General features: G+C 50.0%; 1 protein-coding gene across 2 annotated transcripts in view; it reads right to left on the bottom strand.

The window, feature by feature from the left end:
- Nucleotides 1-2034: 2034 nt before the first annotated feature.
- Synpr (synaptoporin) overlaps nucleotides 2035-22221 on the bottom strand; it is a 303503-nt gene continuing 283316 nt past the window's right edge. For both annotated transcript variants that reach the window (XM_004644789.2, XM_004644790.2), the window contains 2 exons: nucleotides 7622-7813; nucleotides 2035-3674 (listed from right to left, as the gene is read on the bottom strand). In XM_004644789.2, the coding sequence (XP_004644846.1) occupies nucleotides 3417-3674; nucleotides 7622-7813 (450 nt within the window). In that variant the 3' untranslated portion in view covers nucleotides 2035-3416. The remainder of the gene's footprint in view (nucleotides 3675-7621; nucleotides 7814-22221) is intronic.

Below are 22221 nucleotides of genomic sequence, written 5' to 3' on the forward strand. Positions count from 1 at the left end.
CCTGCTGGGCACCAGGAGCTGTCTGGTTCCCTTGTGTGGCTCCCCTGCGTGGCTCCCCTGCGTGGCTCCCCCTGCGTGGCTTCCCGAGCTCATCCTCATGCCAATCCCCTGTGCAGGGCTGCTGTCATCCCTGTGGTAGAGATGGGCACACAGAAAGGATGAGAAGAATCGTTCCCTCAGCATTTGTTTACCTGCCCGAGTTCCCTGGTGTTGAAGAGGGCCCCTGGGGCTTTAACTTTTTTACAGTTTCCTACAGCTGTGTATGGTTTCAGAAGCTTCCCAGGGTTTTGGGGGATCTATTGAGGAAGCAAACGGTACACCCAGCAAACAGCAGTGCAGAGGCACCAACCCTGGTGGTCTGATCCCAGGGCCCACCAGTTACTGGGATGCTTTCCTGAGGAAACAGAGGCTCAAGAAAGTGAACTCATACCTTGAGTGATAGCCGGGGAGTGGCGAACCAAGACAGGTCCACAAGCATAGATCTAGCCCTACCTAGTGCATCAATTTCTCCTCCTTTTTAAAAAAAGTCCAAAGCTGTACCCTTCTTAAAACCTGGAGGAGGGCTGGGGAGAGAGCTCAGTGGTCTGAGTGCCTGCATGGCAAGTGCAAGGACCCGGGTTCCATCCCTGGTACCTCATGCTGTGCCGGCCTCTGAACCTTGGGTGAGCCATGCTGGCCACAGAAACCAGGCGTGGTGGTGCAGGCCTGTAATCCCAGCGCTGGGGAGGCTGAGACAGGAGGAACACTAGGAGTTTGAGCTGCATAGTGAGACCCTGTACCAAATACATAAATACATGATCAAAAAAAACTTGAAGAAATAAAACCAGGGTTGTGGAACCCCTACTCCTGCAGCTCTTTGATGGGAAGCTGCAGAGGACAGAGACGCTTCAGCGTGTCTTTCTCTCCATGGGGCAGCGACCCTCTCCACTTTTCAGAGCTCCCTCCTGCTGTGAAGCTGCTCAGGCCAAAGTTGCCGCTGATGGTGGATGCTCCTGCTTGGGGACACTCAGAAGGCTTCATGAAGCCAAGGCCCCTCTCTTCTCTGCAGTGCTGAATGGAGCAGTCAGATCGGGCCACTGTCGGAAACTGGGGATAGGGGCTCATGCCAGGTCCCCTCACCCTGTGCCCAGCCTAAGCACTTGTTTCCTTATCCCCAGAGTCTCTTTCTTTTCCTTCTTATGTTGCCGCTACCGCAAGTTGCCAATCTTTTGTGTCCTCCTGGGTTTAAAACCCCTTGATGCTTTGCCCGCTTCCCTGGGATAAAGACAGCAGCCGCACTGTCCTCACTCCTTACGCTCAGGCCAGCCCCGGTCACTCCTGGCTCCTGCCGCTCCCTGCTTGGGAGACTCTTCTTCCCTGTGCTCCTCTGACTAGTCCTTGCAGGCGTCTCACCCAGCTCTGGGGCTCCTGAGCCTCTTCTCCGTAGCTCGCACCTCTCTGAGATGTCCCTGGCGCCCCCTGGCGCCCCCTGGCGCCCCTTGCCACGCACTGCACACTGGGCTGTGGCTATTTCGAAGCCTGCCCCGGTGGAAGCCAAGCTCAGGGGCTCTCCCCCAGGCTCGGGTATTTTACAGCTTTCACTTGTGCAAGTGGGGGTGAAAGCAGACTGAGGGCGAAGTGTGGCTGCAGGGAAGCGTGCCGCGTCTTGTGTAGCGCCAGGCATGCGCGGGGCACGGTGCTGCACGCCGCGGGCCCGTTACGGGGCACACTGAGGCAGGAGGACATGGGTGGGATCCCAGGCGCTTAGTGGGACCCTGCCTCAAAAAGGAGGACTGCTTAGCAGTATAATGTCCCCAGCGCCTTGCCCCTTGTTGGGTGCACTGGGGCTCTCGCTGCAGGAAGTGACCCACACTGATGTGCTGACATGAGAGCGTTAGCCCTGGCCCAGAAAGCGGGGCAGGGGAGAGGTTGGGGAGGCCGTGATCACCTTGTTCTCGCCTTGGCGAGGCCAGCCAGGCTTCCTTGTTACAGTATTTCAGAGCGCAGCTAGCATCGTATGCAATCACTTTATTTAGTTCAAATAAATACCACAATACAGATTTATCCAACAGGTCAAGGAACTGGTTACAGACATCGTCTACGACAAAGTGGCTTTGTGCTCGAGTGCTTCCAAGCTCAAGGTCACACGGCAGGTTGCACATCGAGAGCGACTGTTGGGTGGAAATGCAGGCGCTCGGCTTGCCCTCCCTGCTGACTCTGGTGTTTTAGTTGGATTAAAACGAAAAGGCAAAGACTGGCATTTTCTTGATAATGCATGGATTCTGGGGGCTATTTTATGAGAGCGTTCTTTGCAGTACTGGGAGCCACTTTTAATTTAGGGGTGATGTCCCAGTTAGGATTAGTAATTCCATTGCTCTGTTTCTTGAGAATTTTTAATAATTGCCTGGAGAAACATATTAGTTCCACCAGTAAACAGGAGTCACATGCTCGCGGTGGAGGTCCACCGAGGCCCCTTCTAGGCTGACATCTCAGCTCAGCAGCGTCCCACATCTGCACCCCAAGTAGCCTAAGCAGACTCAGCTCTAAGCAGAGACAAGTATTGAGCCTTATTATCCATGGTCCACAGGACATAGCCACAAAACACCACAGAAAGTTACAAGAGTGTTACTAGTCAGCTAAGTAAGGAGAATAGACACTGGGCACTTGCCATAGCACTGACCGTCTACTAATAGGAAAGCCCCCGAAGCCTGGTTACAGTGCAGTCTGGACTTGGGTAGAGACAGGGACAAAGCCGCCAAGTGTGTGCAGTAGAGAACAGGCGCATTTCTTTAAGTGTTCATTTAACAAATTCTTGGCGCAAACTGGAAAATGTTCATAAATACAATTCAAATGCTGATTGTTCGAAAAAATGCTTATTCATGCACTAAATTATATGAGCATTGACCATCAAGTCAAAAACACAGTGTAACCATCTGAAACAAATAGGGACTTGCAGTGCTACAGGGCTTAGAACTAAGAAACCAGAACACGGGCATGCTGTGATACGCCACGTCGTCTTCTAGGAATCACCGAGACATCGGCATCAGAATGCACAGGAAGACTCAACGCTATTTAATTTACCTTATTCACGGAACACACTAGAGACTTTAAGCTACAAAGTGCTTCTACTGTTTCAACACACACACACACACACACACACACACACACACACACACACACACCCCAAATGACCATAAAAGAGTATGTTTATAACAAGGGACTCTCCAGTTGACCCTCTGGGATGAATATGTATTCCCTCAGCACCTCTCACCTCTAAGTGCCTTCATCACGACCCAGGCCTGCCTGCTAGTGAGGTCTACAGATCTGATTCACATTCAGCACTCTCTGAATTAATAATTGATTCACACTCTTACATGCTTTTCTGCCATGGAGATGGACGGTGGGGCTAGCTCAGGAAGGATGCAAATGCTACCCTGTTAAATCTGATTGGTGAAGGAAGTGTGGCCACTGGACTGCTGGCCAAACTCCTCGGAGGATGGCCCCACGCTGGCCTGCTGGCTGTACCCACTGCCTGACCCGTAGCTGTCCTGGGTGTACCCCCCCTGGCTGTAGCTGCTCGCGTGCTTCTCCATCGGGTCGGAAAGGTATCTCTGTCCTGAGGAATGCCAGCCGGTCTCCTTGAACACAAACCAGATGTTTCCAGCCCAGAGTATGAAGTTCAAGAATCCAAAGACCTGGAGGAGAATAACAGCAAAGGAGTTGTTAGAGAGACCCTGGCGGAAACGTGGTCCCAGAAGCATCTTTCACAGTAAAACAGCTCGTCTTTCACTCCGTGTTGAGGCCCATTCAGTGCCACTATTTTCCTCAGAATCTCTGGTCTTGGTCAGATATTTGCCACATGTCAGGTGAAGTACAAAGAGCTTTGCATGTGCTGCTCCAAGTGCAGGACAGTGACATCTTACATCATTATTACGTTAGAGAGGTGGAAACGGAGGCTCAGCGTGGGTCCGGGTCCGGCCCCAGTTCCCACGGCGCTCTGAGTAAGGATGGCAGGATTCTGGCCTGGTGCTGCCTGAGTTAGCAGCCTGTGTCCTTCCTCACCTAGGCCCCCTTATCTCCTAAAATGCCTCATGGAAAGTGGCATAAGGACAAGTATTTTAATTTAATAATTACACATTAACTTATAAGGGGACTTGGCGTTGCTTCCCCAGGGCCTGAGCACGCAGCACGCGCTGCACAGTCTGTTATTCCAGGAGGCCCAGATCGGACTGTGAATTGTGTGGCTGGCTTTGCAGCTCTCCCCAGGCCCTGCTGGCTGACGGGAGCCAGCCTTAGGTGTTGAAAGCACTCCACACCAAGGAGGGAGGTAACGGGGTGTGATTCAAGGCTATGATACATGAAGCAGTGTGGTCACCACTTCAGGATGCCACGGAGCAGAGTAGACTTTAGATTTTTCTTTCTTATGTGGAATGAAGACAGTAATTCTTCTCTTGGGGCTAGTTTGGAGGATTAAAGAGGATACACACAAAGTAGACAGTGTTGGGCACAGCAGTAAATGCCAAGTGGTACGCTGTGCTTTAAATCACCTTATAAAATACTGTCATGAATTGTGTTCCTCTGGTGATTTTGGTGCTACACAAATTAAAGTGGGCTTTATTCCTCGAGGTGGCAATAGCCAGACGGAGCAGTCATTAGCCCCTCTGCTGGGCTGATTCAAGACTGGCTTACGGATATCTTTCCTTACTTTACCCCCTTACTTCACCTCCCTCTCTTATTTCACTTCCTTTCCTATTTCAATTCTTTTTCTTCCTTTAACATTAATTGAGCGCCTGCAAGCAGGCTGGGGGGGGGTTGATCCCCAGGCCTGCCTGCTGGCCCCGCCCCCGGGGCACGCTGAGACAGCAATTGAGACTGGGCGTGGTGGCACGTGCCTGTAATCCCAGCTCTTGGGAGGCTGTAAACTCCCGTAGGTGGATCACTACGAGTCCAATCTAGTAGTGAGGCCCTGAACACCCTGTAGACTCTTCCCTAAAATACAACTCCCCCCCAAAAAAACCCACATTAATCGAGAGGCTATTTTGTGTTGTGCCCTGTACTACCTACTAAGGGAGATACAAAACAGAAATAAGGTTTAATAATTACTGGATCAAAATGAATTAGTTAACTTCTGACAAATCTCTAATTTGCCTATAGACTATTTTAACTGTGTATTTGGTAAATAGGATGCTTTCCACTAAAAGGGAAGGTCTTGATTAAAAGGTCTTTTCATAAATGTATGTCAATATAAAAGGAGAAAATATCCAGGGATCTTTCCAGATAGGAAGCGAGGACTCTGTCCAAGGCTATGGCGTTCTGTTCCCTATCTCTTGGCCTCTCCACTTTTTCTACTGCTAATTAGATTTTTTAAAATTGGATGCTCAAGAAGAGCCCAGCAATTGAGGAAATGCAGCTTTAAAGTAGGAACATCAACAAGACGTTGGCGGGGACACATCTAAGGAACACTGGTTTCCCAAGACATTGTCATCACAGACGTAGCCCAGAAGGCCCTGCTAGCACGTGGTTAAGGGCACATGGCTGCTTGAGTCTCTTCTTTCTATCTTGCTGCAGCTGAAGTCTGGGGATGAATTTGGATGCACTCAGATGTGGGGACCACAGGAAATGAGGCTGAAGGATTCAACTTCAGGTCTCCTTTGCAGAACTTTGAGAAGCTGTTTCTGTCAGTGGCTTGAGCTTTTCCTAGGGCTTTGCAACTTGAGCAGAGGTGTGTGAGGTCAGGGAGAACATTCCCTAACAGCAGCCCGAGGAGCCTGCTCTCTGGTATCTGCCCTCTAGAACCTTGGTTTTGCTCTCGTTTCTCCAGATCTCATAAGTTTATGAGCTTCTTGGCACCTTTCCAAAGGCTACATTTTTCCTGATGAGATTAGAAACAGTTGCTTTCTTTGCAACCAAAGTAGTTGAATGCATACAGACATTGGTACCAGAAGTGGTGTCTCGGAAACAGACTCACAGTGAGGGTTCTTCTGGCTTAGCCTGAATGGACCTTTCTTTCGAGGAATAGGACAATAGTCACTATGACACCACTAGGCCCTGCCATCAACACACATCCCATCATTTGGTTTCAATCCATCCCTCTTTCTGGTTTTAGAAGACATATCATATATCACATTGTTTTGTATTCTTAATTCCTACCCTGTGGTCTAAAAGTATTAAACATAACAGAAGTGGAAATCAAAGAAGATGTCATGGTGTATTGGGAGATTGATTATTGAACTGCAAATGCTTTAGCAATTTTATCTTTACTTAGGCTTTGAGATCTAATTGACGGTCACTTCCATGATTACTGTCAGTGAACAAGTACGGGAGCAGTGCTCTGTGTGCCAGCGCACACCTCGGCGCAGCCAGCTACATTAGGGCCAATGGTAAGTAGACGTGATGTGAGACCTGAACACACTGAGTCACAGTCGCATCCTCAGGAGCTGAGGGGCAGCATTTCAGAAAGTGGTAGAAAGGCAGGCTAACCTTGAAGCAAAGATAATTATTTGTAGGGCTTGCTAAAGAAGGTTGTTCTTACAAACACTACCGAACTTCCTGTTCTTCGATAAATGCTGTGTTTTGTAGCCGTTACAGCTCGTGTTATTCCAAGGACAGATGGAATAACACAACTTCTTATACCTAAATAAAGACTTCAATTCAGCATCTTTGTTAACTTTTAGATTTCCTCTCTTCCTGTAAGAACCACACATGTGATGACAATATTTGACTTTGTTCAACTAATATAGTGCATCTTTTCTAAAGCCATTGTTAGGGCTTGCATCCAAATTCTCGGAGGTTGCTTGGTTAAAGGTGTGTAGTAGCTAAGTTAGCCCACTGATTGGTCCAGCACAGTTCCGGGGGTGTAGCATAGAGCTGGGTGTGGCCAATGGGAAGGCCCATCATGAATGAGGTTGGTTCCAGTCAATCAGCTTAAAGCCTGAGTGGGACAAAAGGGAAAGGGAAGCTCACTGCCCCCTTGTGGGCTGTTTTCCCTCTGTCATGCCCCTCTGCCGTGCCACCTTGTCTTGGAGCCAGTCAGCTATGCATTGAAACCTTTATAAGCTGTGAGCTAAAATAAACTCTTCCTCCTTTAACTTGTGGGTGTCAGATATTTTTTTTCCAGTAATAAGGAAGCAACTAGGGCACCTTTGAAGTAAGTGTTGCAGGAAGAGGAAGAAGATAAAAAATTATCATGGCTGCTCTCAGTCATGCCGTGTGTCTCCTTTTGCACTCTACTGAGCTTGTATCTTTTTCTTCCACCATATGGGTGTATTCTAACTATGTTGGCTTAAATAATATTTTCTTCCCAGAAACTTGTACAACATCAAATACTCCTTTAAACTTGTAGCAGGCTTCAATTTAGCATTCAGACTTGATATGTGCTTCTGGATTACAATTATAACTCAACAGTTGTCTAAGTAGCAGATGCTAACACTGAGTTTTTATTAATAATGCCATAATTGGAGGCATTAAAGTATATGGACTCTGACAATAAAAGCCTCGAAGGCCAAATGATCACCTTGTACCTGAAATGAAATATTACCATTTTGATTGGCCTAGTTCTGGAGGCAGGAATGGACAAGGTGGCTTTGGAGCTGTTTCCTTATTTATTGACTGGCAAAGAGGGCTGGGGAGGTCACGCACTTACCACAGAGGTGTTTAAGCTGGACATGACGGGGCTGTGGACTGCGGCGCACTTGTTGGGCGGCTGCTTGCAGGCCGACATCAGTAACAGGACTTCTTGTGGGTCTGTCGCAACTTTGACATCAGACAGCCCTTTGGCCCAAGCAGATGAGCCCACCAGCCACAGGAATGAGAAAACTACAGTCACAATGAAGTCCTACAGAGAATATGGACAAACAGGAAAAGAAGACAGAGGTGAGCTGGGGAATCAACTCAATCAGTAAATGTAAATACTTGGCTTGTGCCTTGGAAAATTCCATGATGCTGTTGCGTTAGGACTAAAGAATGCTGAATGCAAGTAGTTTTGTGATACAGAACTACATGAGATAAATAATAGTAATAATGGTAGTTATCAAATGTTTAATATAACCTAAGGATAATGCCAAGACTTCATAATCCTCACCTAGCATTTTCTACAAATCTCCTGTAAAGTCACTGCTGTCATCCTTGTGTAGGTGTAATGTGAGATGCAGAGTGACATGCAGGGGATCTGCGGCGCCACAGCTAATTAGAAAGCCTCCCTGACTGCTGCCTAGTCTGAGCTCTGAGCCTCCAAGCTGTGACGTCAGAGCTTGAGCGAGCGCGCCAGTCGACGAAGACTTCTAGCTGGCAGCGTTCATCTCTGCGCCTGGTTGTCAGCTTAATGGACTTAAGCGTTGTCCAGTGACGACAGCAGTAGCTACACTGCTTGTGTCGACCATGGCTAAAACATTTTATATAAAGTTATCCCTACCATGGTCATGGGAGACAGTATTTGTAAGATTTTGATTAGCCTACATCTGGAGGCAGAAATTTACAAGATGGTTTAGTACATTAAAGCTCCCAGTTTCACATGAGTAAAACTTAGGCCCCAAGAGGAATAAGACAACACATGGAAGGTGTCAAAGCCACAGCACCACTGCAGCCTGCCTGGCGCCTAAAGCCTGCTGGTCCTTGCCCAGTGCGAAGAACTGTATTTTTTTTTCTTTTTTTTGGGGGGGGGGCAGAACTGGGGATTGAACTCAGGCCCTTGCGCTTGCCAGGGAAGCGCTTATTCCACTGAGCCATCTCCCCGGCCGGCCTTTTATTTTTATCAAGTAAGATCTCTCTGCTGTAAGGGAATGACTGCTTCGGCGCAGCAGCTCCGAACATCCGAAGGGGCAGCTTCTCACGCGCTTTCCCATGACTCGGGGAGGCTGGCGTTGTCTGTGAGCTAAAGCGGCCGCCTGCTGACAGAGCAGCACAACTTTGCCGGTTTGCTCTGTTTATATTTGACTACTGTAAATGCGGCATGTGCCGCTTACCCAAAATAATAAAAAATACACTGGGCAGTGGATATGACAAATGTCACGTATTAACAGAAATAGGCTGATCTTTCACCGTCAATAATAAATCACCACGTAGGACACTTGGCTTGCATCCCTTTCCTCCCAGGACGTGGCGCATCTGACGTGTTGGTTGTCCGCCCCCAGCGGGCTGCTGAGTGAGTGTCGTCCAGGACCACGCTCTGCACGGGGGCCTCCCCTCACAGTCCTGTCTGCCTCTGGCGGTGCGAGGTGTGGCCCTTGTGGCGCGTGCTCCAAGGGCTTCGAGCTGAGCACGGCCCGGCGCGCCTGGCAGCCAGCTCCGCCTCCACGCTGCGGCGCACGTAGCTCACTGTTGGCTCTGGAAGCCTTGGCAAGCGAGGGGCCCGTGGTCTGCTCACGGGCTCGAGGCGTGAGTGCTCTAATCTTGTTCCTCATTTCTGCTCCCATCTGTCTTTCCCTCTTCTTTATTCTCATTTTAAATTAGTTTCTTCTGGAGTTTCATACACCTTTGTGAGTCGTCTTAAGATTTGTGTGGGTTGAATCAGAGGAAACAAGCAAATAAACGCTATGTCTGCTGCTGTTTTTAATATTAGTAAGAACATTTAAGATAAAAGCTCCAATGATTGGGATTGAATTAAAGACTGGAGTAATGATGACAAATAAATAAAACATAGAATGTGTCAGATCACAACTCTCTGTTATGTATTGCCTGGTGCTGCAATTCCCAGCAATTTAAGTTTTTTAAACAAGGGGTTTTCTGGTGACACTGTGGAATGACCCCAACTGAGCTACATGACGAGCCCCTTTTATTCCTTTAGAGACATGGTCTCTCTCAGGTCTAGGCGGGACTCAACTTGCAGGCATCCTCAGCCTCATGAGCTGGGATTACAAGCCACACCCAGATCAAATGGCAAGTTTTGGGTAACGTGCAATGTCTTGAGCAAAGCCTCAGGGGACATAAAAACATGAAAAGGGACTCTCTGCTTTGCCCAACTGGGGGTGGGGAGTGGTGGTCACATCACCAGAAGCAGACTTTGTCTTCTGTAGCCACCTTATAGGAGGCCTGTAGGCTGGTGAGATAAGAAGAGTGTGGTAAAGACCTTGCAGTTGGAAGCAGGGGAACAATCATGCTAAGCCCTTTAGATTTCTTTTTCAAATAATTCGTGTGTGTGTGTGTGTGTGTGTGTGTGTGTGTGTCTTTAGGGAAGGGCCTACAGGATGTTCAGGGTCTCACTACTAGATTGGACTCGTCGTAATCCGCCTGTTTACAGCCTCCCGAGAGCTGGGATTACAGGCACGCACTGCCATGCCAGTCTCAATTGCTGTCTCAGCATGCCCTGGGGTCAGGGCCAGTGCGGCAGGCCTGGGGATTGAACCCCCGGCCCCTGAGCCTGCTTGCAGGCACTTTAATCCACTGAGCTATTTGGCTGGCCCTCTTTTCCGAATACTAGTAGCACCTAATATTTGTTGAGCACTCACTGCACACTAAGGATAGTTCCTCGTTCCCATGTATGAGCTCCTTTAGTCCTGGCGGCAGCGCAGGGCGTAGGTCCTGCCCTCGCTGTGCTGCTGAGGAGACAGAAACAGCAGGAGGTTAAGCGAGGTGGCCAAAGTCACACAGTAGCCGGTGGAGGAGCAGACGCTGCTCCCGGCCCCAGCTCTGCTGAAGGTGTTCTCTCCAGGGCTGCGTGTGAAGTCCTACTTGATTTATATAAGAAAAACAGGAATGAACGTGGTGGTGGAGGTCAAGGATCTGTGTCATTGGACTACAAGGGCACTGGGGAAGTGGATCCAAGCTTTCCTGTCCAAGTGCAGAAGCTGGCCCAGCCTTCCGTCTTGAGCACCATCTTGTAAAGAGGGGTCTGTGCAAAGCGGCTCTCCGGTGAATTCAGATCTTGACTCTGGCATCAGGCAGACCCAGGTTGAACCCGCGATCTGTGCTGATTGGCCGTGTGTATGTAGGGGCTCTGCTAGATGCCTGGATAAGTGGGGCTAGCAACCGTGTCTTCCTCTCAGGATGGTGGCGAGGCTCAAAATGACACAATGAGTGAAGTGAGTCTCACTGTCCTCACAGCTAGCCAGCGAGTGAATGGGGACTTGGACAGTCACCGACAGAGGCAACATCATCACCATAACAGAAATGCCAGATGCAGCAGAGCAGCAGCTTCCGGCCTCGTCATCTCCCTCAGGCAATTTTAATCTGCAGAGGTGCGAGGATGGAGGGTTTTTTGTGGTACCCAGGATTGAACTTGGGACCTCACACTTGCCAGGCAGGTGCATATGCCACTGAGCTATATCGCTGACCCCAAAGATGGGGATTTGAACATCGTCGTAAAGTGCAGCACTTGAAGTTCATTTAAAAGTTGTAAGCCAGATATATGTCCGACAACGTGTACATCCTTGACAGGTGATGCCGCAGAACGCTGCTTACTCGTGCCTCGCTCTGCTCTGGCTGCCACCTGGGCTCTGCTCTGCTGGGTACCCTCCCTCTGGCTACATGGGCCTCTCACCTGCTGTTCAAGCGCACGGAGGACCGCACGGCTGGGGGCCACCTGGCACAACCCCACCTGCAGGGTTCGACTTGGCTGTTGCGTTTCTTCCTTAAAGTCTCTGCCCGTGTGTCGGCATCTAGGTGGCGTCATGGCAACCAGATACAACAAGCATCCCCTAAATAAATTCCTTTTTGTCTTTGATTTTAACCGTACATGCCTAGTGTTCCAATTTCAGAATGTCCATTATGATAGAATGTAATAAATCTTTTTCTCTTCAAATTCTTGTTCCTTGAGTTTTTCTAGGTGACATATATGAATTCCATGCAAAAATTGAAAAAGTTGCAATCTTTGGCATAAGTGGGCTAATCTAAGTTTTCCCTTTACTCCCTGATATACTCACTTTTAAATTGTCTCTGTCAGAGCTCAATTGTCAGCATCTCAGGGTCAGTTCTGTTAGTAGTGACAGACAGCAGGTTCCAGTAAATACGTCTTAAATGAATGTGTATAAGAGGAAATATTTCTGCTAAATTGATGACTGGAAATAGCAGGGTAGGGCTCTGCACAGCCAAGCCAGGCGTACTTCTGCCTGAGGTAGAAAGGGCCTTCGTACTCATAGCTCGTCCACGCGGAACCCCTTCCCTGGCCAGCACGGCCACGTGAAGCGATGCTGAACAGGTTCCTGTTAATGGTCACCTCTTCTAAAATAATGCTCCCTTCCTTCCTTCCTTCCTTCCTTCCTTCCTTCCTTCCTTCCTTCCTTCCTTCCTTCCTTCCTTTTTTCAAGACAAGGTATTACTATGTAGTTCACACGGGTCTTGAACTCACTGTGCAGCTCAGGCTGGCTTTGAACTTGTGGTGGTCTTCCTGTCTCAGCCTCCTGAGTGATAGGATTTAGCGGCCTGAGCTGCCACACCCACGAAGCTTCTCACTTTTCCTTTGCCCAACACTTTTCACAATTTGACCTGTTTGCTCACCTCCCTGCTTCTCCCAGTAGAGCTTCAGCCTTGCAGGGCAGAGGCCGTCTGCTAGCTCCTTGCTTGGTCTTGGAGGAGGGTCCTCATTAGCATTTGTTGAATGAATAATGAAGTCGTGGAAGAACTGGTGAATACATAAATTGGTCCCAATTTGGTGGACAATGTGTCTTTATATATGTAGCATAGATTATTTACCAAGTGGTAATGGTAGGGTTAGAGACGGCCTGTCTCTTGTTTACTTATCTTGTGTATTTTTAAATGAATCTTATAATAGAACACAGCAGTGTGTTCAAGATGGGGTGGACACAACTGTGGCTGTCCCAGACAGGACTTCAGATGCTGCGGTTGCCCTTATGGCGGCACCAGGATTCATAATTAGGTTGAATAATAAGTATTAGACTCTGGAGCATTTACACCCAGAGTTCCAGAAAGTGGGCTCCAGCTGTGCTTCCAGTAAGAAAGGTGTGAAGGTGGCGCTAGCCACGTTGAAATTTTGGGGGCACTTGTGCTCCACACACAAACCCGAGTTTGGGGTGACCTTGCAGAGAGTGAGATGTGGGACAAACCTTGGACCCCACTTTCCTCTGACCCTCCAGCTTCTGCGGAGGCTTCCCGCTGGTCAGAGCCAACCCGGATCTGGGAGGCGGGGAGCCCAGATTTGTGCCCCGCGGCGGCCCCCTCCTGGGCCGGAGGAGGGCAGAGGCCTCCGCGAGCTGATGGCTTCTCATGTCTGCCAGCGTTTCCTGGGCAGCAGGGCTTGGCGGAGCACCCAAGGCATGTTCCCATGATGCTTAGGCCCTGTGTCTGCCCTCCTCTACAAATGGGACACTGCATCGCAGACAGGAAAAACATCTGTAATTAGTACCAGGCTTTATTACTGTAGGTGTCATGGCTTTCTGAAAATGCAGAGGAAACTAAGCTCTTGGTGTGTTGCATGTGGATAATTACTGTACTTGGTCTTCCCTAAGTTTTAGCCAGTTTAGTGCTACCTAAATTTTTTATTTTGTCCTATGTTAATGCTTAATATTTCACTTAAAGCAAATTATGCTTCTCATACAAATAAAATTACCTTAGAAAGAAATGACACATATATTATAAATGTTGAGTCAACATAGCTTCCATAAATAGAAGAAAGCTGCGAACAGAAATGTTAGACAGTAAAAATGAAATACTTCAAATTCTACTAGCGCTGTTTGCCCAAGGCCTTGGAATCCGGGATCTTTGTTAAACTGGGAAATTAACAGGTGTTACAGGGATATTAATGGAAATTACCAGCGCAGCCTAAGGAAAAAGCCCGAAGCTAAAGTAAATATGGGGCTTTCTCATTCACGCTTCTAGTGCCGCATAAATGAGCGCCCGCGAGCATCTCCTGGCCAGCAGCGCAGGGTGGCGCTTGGGAGGGCTGCCTTCTGAGGGTGCAGGCCGCAGCCCGCCGCTCACAAATGCTGCCCCTCATCTGTGGGCGCTGACCCGGATTTGCAGCCTTCAGGGCGGGGTCTCCTGGTGCCTTCGCTGCTCCGAGGGGATCTTCCGCTACTTTGTGTATTTATCTCCAGGGAGGGAGCAGCCTGCTGTCCCGGAAGTCTTGTCCTTTGGGGTCCCCCATAGCACCCCAGGAAGTAGCCAGAGGGGCGTAGCAGCCCCAGACATTGCAGTTGAGGAGCAAGTAGCTGATTTGCCGGCTCGCCCGTGGTTTGCACGCCCGCTCCGGGCTCCTGGCCTCCCGCGGCAGAGAGCTCGGACAGCAATCCCGAGGCGTTTCTGCAGTCCGAGGACGGCCTGGCCCGGGCGTCCCGGGTGGATGGACTCCACTGCGTTTCAGGGCGTGCCTTGTCGCCCCAAGTCCCTGCTAGCAGACTCCTTACTGTGCTAGAATGACTCTTAATATACTCAAGCTATTGCGTCTGGGTCGCTCTGGGAGTCCAAGAGGGAGTAGCCCGAGGGACGGAAAACGAGATGGTTTCAGAATCGGGTAAACTCACTTCCGTCTCCCGCCATAGCTCCGGCTCATCTAGGAGACAGATCAAGCGCTGCCTTTCCACCGACTAGCAAATGCAGCCAGCATCGCCGCACGGGGCCTCGCTTTGCTGTTCGCTCTTACTGACAGGCCGAGAGCCTGCAGGCGGGCGGGCGGAGTCCTGCCTCAGTGCGGGAGAGTCACTTCGCTGGCTTCCGTCCTGGAACCTCAGAACGATGCCATGTGTGGAGAACACGAAACCCCCGCAAGGCGGCGCACTCGGGGCTGCCGCGGAAGGGAGGCGCCACGCAGGGGCAGCCGGCGCCGCTGGGTCCTGCCGGGTCGCAGGCTCGGGTCGTCATTCCCTGGACGTAGGGGGCTCAACCGAGATGGCCAGTGGACGTTTCAGTTAAAAAATCGGTAAGAACCTGAAAGAGTAAATAAAACTGAGAAGGTACAATGGATGCTGAGAAAGGGAAAGAAATCTGTTCAAACTGAAAGAACTGGGATGAGGAAAAGGAAAAAAGAAGGAAGGAAGGAAGGAAGGAAGGAAGGAAGGAAGGAAGGAAGGAAAAACTGTATATAGAAGCACACAGGGTAGCCTGGCTAATGGTGCTGCTGATTTCTGCTGATCTATGGAAAGGAACAGATAACTCTTAAATTTCTTTTTCTTTTTCTTTGGGACCAGTTTTGCATGCTTATATCTGGTAATCTGAACAATGAATTTGAAGACAACAATGTGCAATACAGTAACCATTGTTAAAGTCCTATCCTTTAGTTTAATGAAATTCTGCATCATTTCTTAGGTTTTAAGATTTTTTTATTATTCATGTATTTATTTTTTTGTATTTTAGGGAAGGGTCTACAGGGTGTTCAGGGTCTCCCTACTGGATCAGACTCTGTAGTGATCCGCCTGGATACAGCCTCCCAGGAGCTGGGATTACAGGCGTGCACCAACACACCCAGTCTCAATCACAGTCTCAGTGTGCCCTGGGGGCAGGGCCAGCACGGAAGACCTGGGATCAAATCCCCGGCACCTGTCTAATGTTTTTTAAAACTATTTTTTTATTCTTTTTTTTTAAAAAATACATATTGCCATTAATTGCTGTTCAAAATACCCCCCACGCTTCTGGCACACTTATCCCCCACGTCGTGGCCACTTTCCGAGGCAGCCCTGGCGTTCTCTCTCATGAGCATCTTCATCGGATGTGATAAAGGCTATGGGCAATGTTGCTGCCAGGTGCCACGAGGCATGATCTGTCCCTGTCCAGCTTATACACCAGACCTGGCACCATGTGACCTCTGGGCTCTTCCTCAAAATGGGAATGACACAAAAGGTAAAGAGTTCACATCAGTCCAGGACAGGGAGGCAGCCACAGCCGTTCACCTGACGCATGTGGTGACTTCCAGGGACCCTCCAGCTCTAACATGCTGTTGCTACAGACCGCTTGGCTTTCACAACAGCTGCTGAGAGCAGGAAGATAATCATTGCTACTCGTCTTGCAGAGGAGGAAGCCCGATGCAGCGATGCTGAGTGAGGCTCTCAGGCCACCTCAAGTCCAAAATTTGAACCCAGAACTTTGGTTGAATTGTGTTTTAGGGGAGGTTTGTTTTTGGTTTTTGGTGCCAAGGATTGATCCCAGTGCTTCCAGCTTGCTAGGCAAGCATTCTACCGTTGAGCCAAATCCCCAGCCCGAAACCCAGAACTTTGGAATCCCTCTTTAGTGAGTGCTTTCTCCTTCTGTCCAGGTTTCCTGAGGCGGGTTATCAGTAACCCTGAGCAGCCGAGGACAGCGTTCTGCTCTGCAGTGTTCTTTCAGATTGAGTGGTAGTGGAGGAGAAAATCTCCGCAGGGTGCGAACCTGTAGCATCCTTAGCAAATGCTAATCTCTTTCTATTTTTAATCAAAGAGTACTGGTTCCAAGATCAGAACTTTTCAGACAAGCAGTGGTGCCTGGCTAGGACGGAGCGGTTTGGCTTTTATTGATTATTTCTGTTTGGTCAGACCATTTTGCCTTTTGCATACTGGATTGCTATATCCGGATTGCTATATCCAGTGATGGTACCAGGTTTTATTAAAATAAATTTTCTTTCACTTAAGAAGCTGATTTAATTTAAGTAATATTACATGCATAGCAGCCAGATGACAGGAGTACAAAATGAGAGTGCTGGAGCCCAGGAGAGGCTGTGGCACCAGCCAGCCCGGTGTGGGTACCGAGAGGCTGTCTCTTGGAAATCTAAGGCCAGCTGCAGGTAGAAGCCATGAGTGCCATTTAAAATTTTATAGTAGACATGTTTTTTAAAAGTCAAGAAGATATTAGTGCACTTAATCACATTGGTATATTATGTATTAAAACAATAAAATGCAACCTACGCTATTTTCATTTAGTACAATCAGCTTAAACTTATTTATAAGCAGATCAGTGTGATCCAAGGATGGGGAAGAGAGGGCAGAGGGGAAGGAGGGAAAGGGAAGCGAGGGGACAGGAGGAGAGGGAGGAGAGGGAAGGGTAGAGAGGGAAAAGTGGGGCAAGCCAGGAAGGGAAGGGAGAAACGAGGAGGGGGACAGAGGAGGAGAGAGGAGAGAGGAGGAGAGAGAGGGAGAGAGAAGGAAGAAGAAGGAGAGAGGAGGGAGGAAGAGGGAGGAGGAGGAAGAGGAGGGAGGAGGAAAGAGGAAGAGGAAAGATGAGAGAGGAGAAACAGGAGGAGGAGGAAGAGGGAAGAGGAGGAGAGAGAGGGGAGAGAAGGAGGAAGAGGAGAGAGGAGGAAGCAGCACCCAAGGAAAGAAGGTGGGGGAAGAGGAGGAGGAGCAGAAGCCCAGAGGCTCTGGCCATGGAGTGCTCAGGGCTGCACCAAAGGCCTTCCCAGTCCCGTTCTGTTGTACCCTGACAGTGACTCTAGGCAGCAGGGATTTTTCTTACTGTGTGGATCAGAGAACTGAAACGCAGTCTCCAGAGGTGAATTCCAGAGGTAAATTCAGTGAGTTTAGGCCAGTTTTAGAGTCTTAGGTCCTAGGAAACTAGATTGCCCCCTCCTGAAGTGGAATATGCTTTGGCAAATCCCATTAGTCTCAGAACTCAACCTCATGGTTACCAGCAAGTTAGAGAGGGTCCCTAGGCTGACCAGGTACTTACTCCTGCTGCAAATCAATGGTGTATTTTGTAAATGTTAGTCTTATAATCAAGGGTAACTGCTGTAACTGCTGTTAGGCTTGTGGCCAGATGCCCCCAAAGCCTCACACAGTCAGGGCGGGGGCTTTCCGAGGCAGTGGATCTGGAGCGCAGCCCTGGGATCAGGGGCCGGGGACCAGCGAGGCGGTCCACTAAGTGTCCTGGCGCAGCTCCGGCTGGGACGGAGGGTGTGAGTGCTGCCCCTGTCCGAGGCTGTAGCTGCGCACAGCATAAGAGCCAGCGAGGGGCTTCTCTGTCCCCGCTTGTTGCTTTCGCTGCCTTCTGCTGTCATGAACCCTGTCTTCTGCCACACGCCGCCCTGCCTTGGAGCCAGGTGATCCTGGACTGAAACCTCCACACACTGCGAGCTAAATAAACCTTTCGTCTGTTAGCTGTGGATGTTGGACGTTGTGTCTTGGTCACGCCGTCAAGTTTGTTCATCTTTATTAGAGGAGAGAAATGGGGAGCCAGATAGTCCCCAGTGATGGCCAGTGGCTAGCTCCATGGGCTGGATAGGACGCGTGGGCTTCACGCTGGGACAAAACTTCCCACTTTTGTGTGTTAGTTGATACATTGTGTCAACTTGGCTGAATCAGCTCCAGCAGTTCTCAGCCTGGGGACCCAGCCCTGCAAGTAGGCAGGACCCAGGAATTGAGAAAGGCTTCCTGCCTCCCTGCCTGGTTCCCTGCCGCCCTGCCCCGCTTTCCTGGAGAAGTCTCAGTCTTCGGAGGAGCTTCATCTTCGCAGGAGCTACAATCTCCGGTCTTCGAAGTCAGCGCAGAAGGAAGAGAGAGGCTTGAGGGACGCCGCAGCTGCTGCTCCTCCTCTGCTCTTCGCTGTTTTCTGCTGCGTGAACTGCTGTCATTTGCCTTGCACCAGTGGAGTCTGGACTGAACCCTCCAGTAACTGTGAGCTAAATAAACCTTTCCTTTCTTCATTTTGGGTGTTGGATATTTGTCCCAGCAATGAGTAAAAGTAACTAAGACATTTTGCTTACGTAATGATCACTAGTCCTGAGCATTTCTGCTTCGCCCTCACCCTGCTTCTGCCTTCTGATACCCAAGAGCTGGCAGTGTAGCAGAAAGTGCCCCCCAGCCGGTGTGCTTCAGTCTCTTAGGTGCTCAGGTAGTAATTCCTGTTCCTTCCACATCTGGTTGCGTCCCAGTGACCAGCTGTTTCTAAGAGACAGGAGCAGGCACCAAGGCGAGGGTGACAAGAAGCCGAGGCACAGGTCTGAAGCTGCTGCAGTGACCCACCGGGGCCCCACTGAAAAGAAGTGCTGCCGAAGCAGGTCCTGCAGGACTGCTGAGCACTTAATCAGCCTGAGTTCCTGGACATGCTGGAGTGCCTCCCTCACGCTCCAGTCCATTGCCCTGGACTTGATATTGACTCGGACTGCACCCCAGGAGTAAGAATAGTGCCTGCATCTGCCTGAAATGATGATAATCCTAACCCTGCAATTCGGAGCAACTCCCTTCAGAAGCATGGACACAGGACTCACCACGAGCTAGCTATCAATTGTGCCCCACTAGTGCTCAAGCTCTGGAACTGTCAGGCCCTGGGAACAACCAGTGGCCTCCAAGGGCTGCGTCCCCCTTTGCCCCACACTCTAACAGGCTCACTCTGCAGCATGGTCACTCGTGCTGACCAGTCCACGCATGATTGAAGCCTGAGGACGCTGTTCCGAGGATTGCTACCCAGTCCCCTTGATTGTTGTCTGTTGAAACTGCTTACCCCAGTCCTTGCTTTCCTGCCCCCTGCTAGCTCTGGAGTTCGGTGACTGGCCCGGACTCTGTGTGTTGCAGCTCTGCTTTCTGGGGCTCCCTTTGGCCTTAAGTTCTGTGGACAGCTGCCCCAAGGGAATAGAACAGTCGAACGCTTGACCAAGATTTGAAGCATGTCCAAGGCACCCTGCGTGCTCTGCTCCATCACAGTAGCTCCCTCGCTGCCTTGCTAGAGTAGTGTCACAGAGCAGACAGGCCTAAATTCCAGTTGAGACTTTTCTCAGAAGAGCACACATAATATTCCCAGCAAGATTTGCTGGGGAAACTAAGAGAGGGGAAGCGTCGCCACCAGCACAGTAGTTTCTTAGGTACCCAGGTCACACTTCCTGTTCCCTTTCTGGCTGCTCCTGTCTCTTAGAAATGGCTGGCCGCTGTGATGCACGGCTGGTCACTAGGCTGCGCGGTGTATAAGCCAATCCCCAGTGGACACGCCATTCTGCCTCTGGACTTCTGCTTGCTTGTCCCATATAAACCCCAGACCACCAGAGAGTAGGCCTGATATTCTGGGAGCGATCCCAAGTAGAGCCTGCTAATCTAAGTAAATCTGACCCCAAATCCAGAGTGTCATTTCGGTGTCTCTGCTTGCTGTTGTAGTGGCACCACATTCGTCCCTCAGCTGGGGTAAGGAGGTGGGGTACGCCAGAGCCTCCCCATGCTGGCTTTTCTCGGAGCTCAGGAAGAGACCCATAACCTCAGGAGGGGCAGGAACACCAGGCTGCTGTTGTCCAGGGTCATGGCAGCAGAAATAAATTTTCCAGTCTGTTCAGTTGTCCTCATTGTCAAAATTTTAATTTGAGAAGAAAGCAATTCCTGAGGGGTTTATTGTGGCCGCTTCACGAGGACAGCTCTGAAGGCGATAGTGGTAGCGGTGCTGGTGGTGAGAGGGTGACAGTGCCGGCCACCGTGCGGACGGTGCTGGTGCTGGTGGTGCTGACAGCGGTGGCAGAGATGGTGCCGGTGGTTGTCATGGGGACAGTGACAGTGGCCCGGTGGCTATGGTGGTGACGAGAGCTGCTAACACTTAGACAACACTTATCACTCTTTGCATACATTTGTTTACTTAGCCTTTCCAACAGCCCAGTTCTGATAGCCACTGTATTATCCCAAATTACAGGTGGTGAATTATTTAAATGAAGCTTTAACAAGTGCAGGGCCGAGGAATTGGGCCCAGAGAGTTCGGCACCAGAATAGGTTTCTGAAAATCTCTTATGAAAGCACTGTATTGATTTAGAGGTCTGTAGCTTTATTGGCTACCAACAAAAATCAAGTGGTGATGTTAGTCCTTAGTGGGGGTCATCGATAGAGCAGTTACAGTGTGCCAGGCAGTGCGTCATTTATTTAACCTCACAGTAAGGCTGTGAAGTGGCTGCTGTTGGCGCCTCCCCCCTTCACAAGGAGAAAGCTGAGGCTGAGAAGATGAAGCAATCTGCTGGAGGCCTTAGTTTCTAATTTGTAAGTGTTGCTTGCCACCAGGTTTGCCGAGACCAAGAGCCTGTGGCCTTCTCTGGCAGGCGAATCTCCTGCTATCCCGAGCAGGGGTTCTCGGGAGCCACCGTGGGAGGGGTTCAGTGTTCAAATGCTTCCCCATATTTCATCTTCTCACACTGCAGTGAAGTCGCCTCCACCTCATATTTTACAAAGGAGAAGGGGAGGTGTGCTGTGGACCGAGGCTGGGGGGACCAAACTCGGACGTGCTGGCTCCATCCCCTTGGCTCGTCACTGCCCATGCTGTCCCTGTCCCTTTCACAGACATTGTGCAGCACTCAGACCTGGGTGGAGGCACAGTGAGGACCTGTTCTCAGCGCTTGTGGGCTCCCCGTCTTTGCGCTCCGCATGCTCCTGCCTGTTCTGGGAGACCACCACACTCTCCATTAATCAGAATTTTTAAAAAAGCAGTACAAATGCTGAGTTCCCCAGTCACACGGCTCCGCACAAGCCGGCATCGCGTTTCACGCGTGACCAGTCCGGCTCATGCTTGAGAATCAGTGCGGGCCTCATGTCTTGTCTCCTCCCGTTAAACCTGACCGTGATCCACCACCTGCACTTTTCTAAACCGCTCCCGGAGAACTTCATCGGCTGCTTTGTGGTTGCTCAGCTGTGGAAACAAGGCCTCCCAAGTCGTGGTTTTACCTTTTCTACTTTTTCTTTCTGAAAATAAGTTTTCAGAAAGGCCCTGTGCGTCTCTCCCTTTCTCCCAGGAATAGACATAGATCATGACTTCATAACCTCACTGCAGGAGGGCAGCACTCTGGCCGCCTGCCGGGCTCAGAAGACGTGCAAAATGTTCCTCCGCTTTCGGCAACAGCGCAAGCCCGAAAGCCTGGCTCCATTTCCAATTGGCCCTGTCTGCCTTTTTATTACAAATAGCACAGACTTTCAGGAAAGTGAACGTAAGATTAGTGGGTGAACTGAGTTGTTCAACATATGTGTTTCGTAGCGTGACTGCGGGTCAGGCGCTGTGCTGAGCTCCTAAATACTTCATCCTGACTAATCTTTGTTGAGAGTGTGTGAGGCAATGTTATTATGTGTGGGTTCTGGAATCCAAAGTGTCACGTTGTGGTAAAGCCTGCAGCCTTCGGAATCAGGATGCCTTGGGGTCAATCCCAGCTCTTGCTAACTAGTCTTGGACCACTAAAATTCACTTCCCTGTGTGGAAAAAGGAGGACTGCTGATACAGAATTTCATAGGATCTTTGCCAAGGGGCGGGGAAATCCTGCCATAGCATGCTCCGCACAGTGCCTGGACGTTGACTTCCAGTCTGCCCTGGTGCAGGAACATTCTGTCACGTGTACTGCTAGCACTCTGATGGCGTCACAAAGTATACTGACCTTACTCAGGACAATGGCTTAGACGGGGGTGGGAGCTTCATTGAGTCGTTCAGCAACTCTGTGGGGAGGGGGAG

The sequence above is a fragment of the Octodon degus genome, unplaced genomic scaffold (assembly GCF_000260255.1).
Source record: "Octodon degus isolate 3935 unplaced genomic scaffold, OctDeg1.0 scaffold00210, whole genome shotgun sequence".
NCBI lineage: Eukaryota > Metazoa > Chordata > Mammalia > Rodentia > Octodontidae > Octodon > Octodon degus.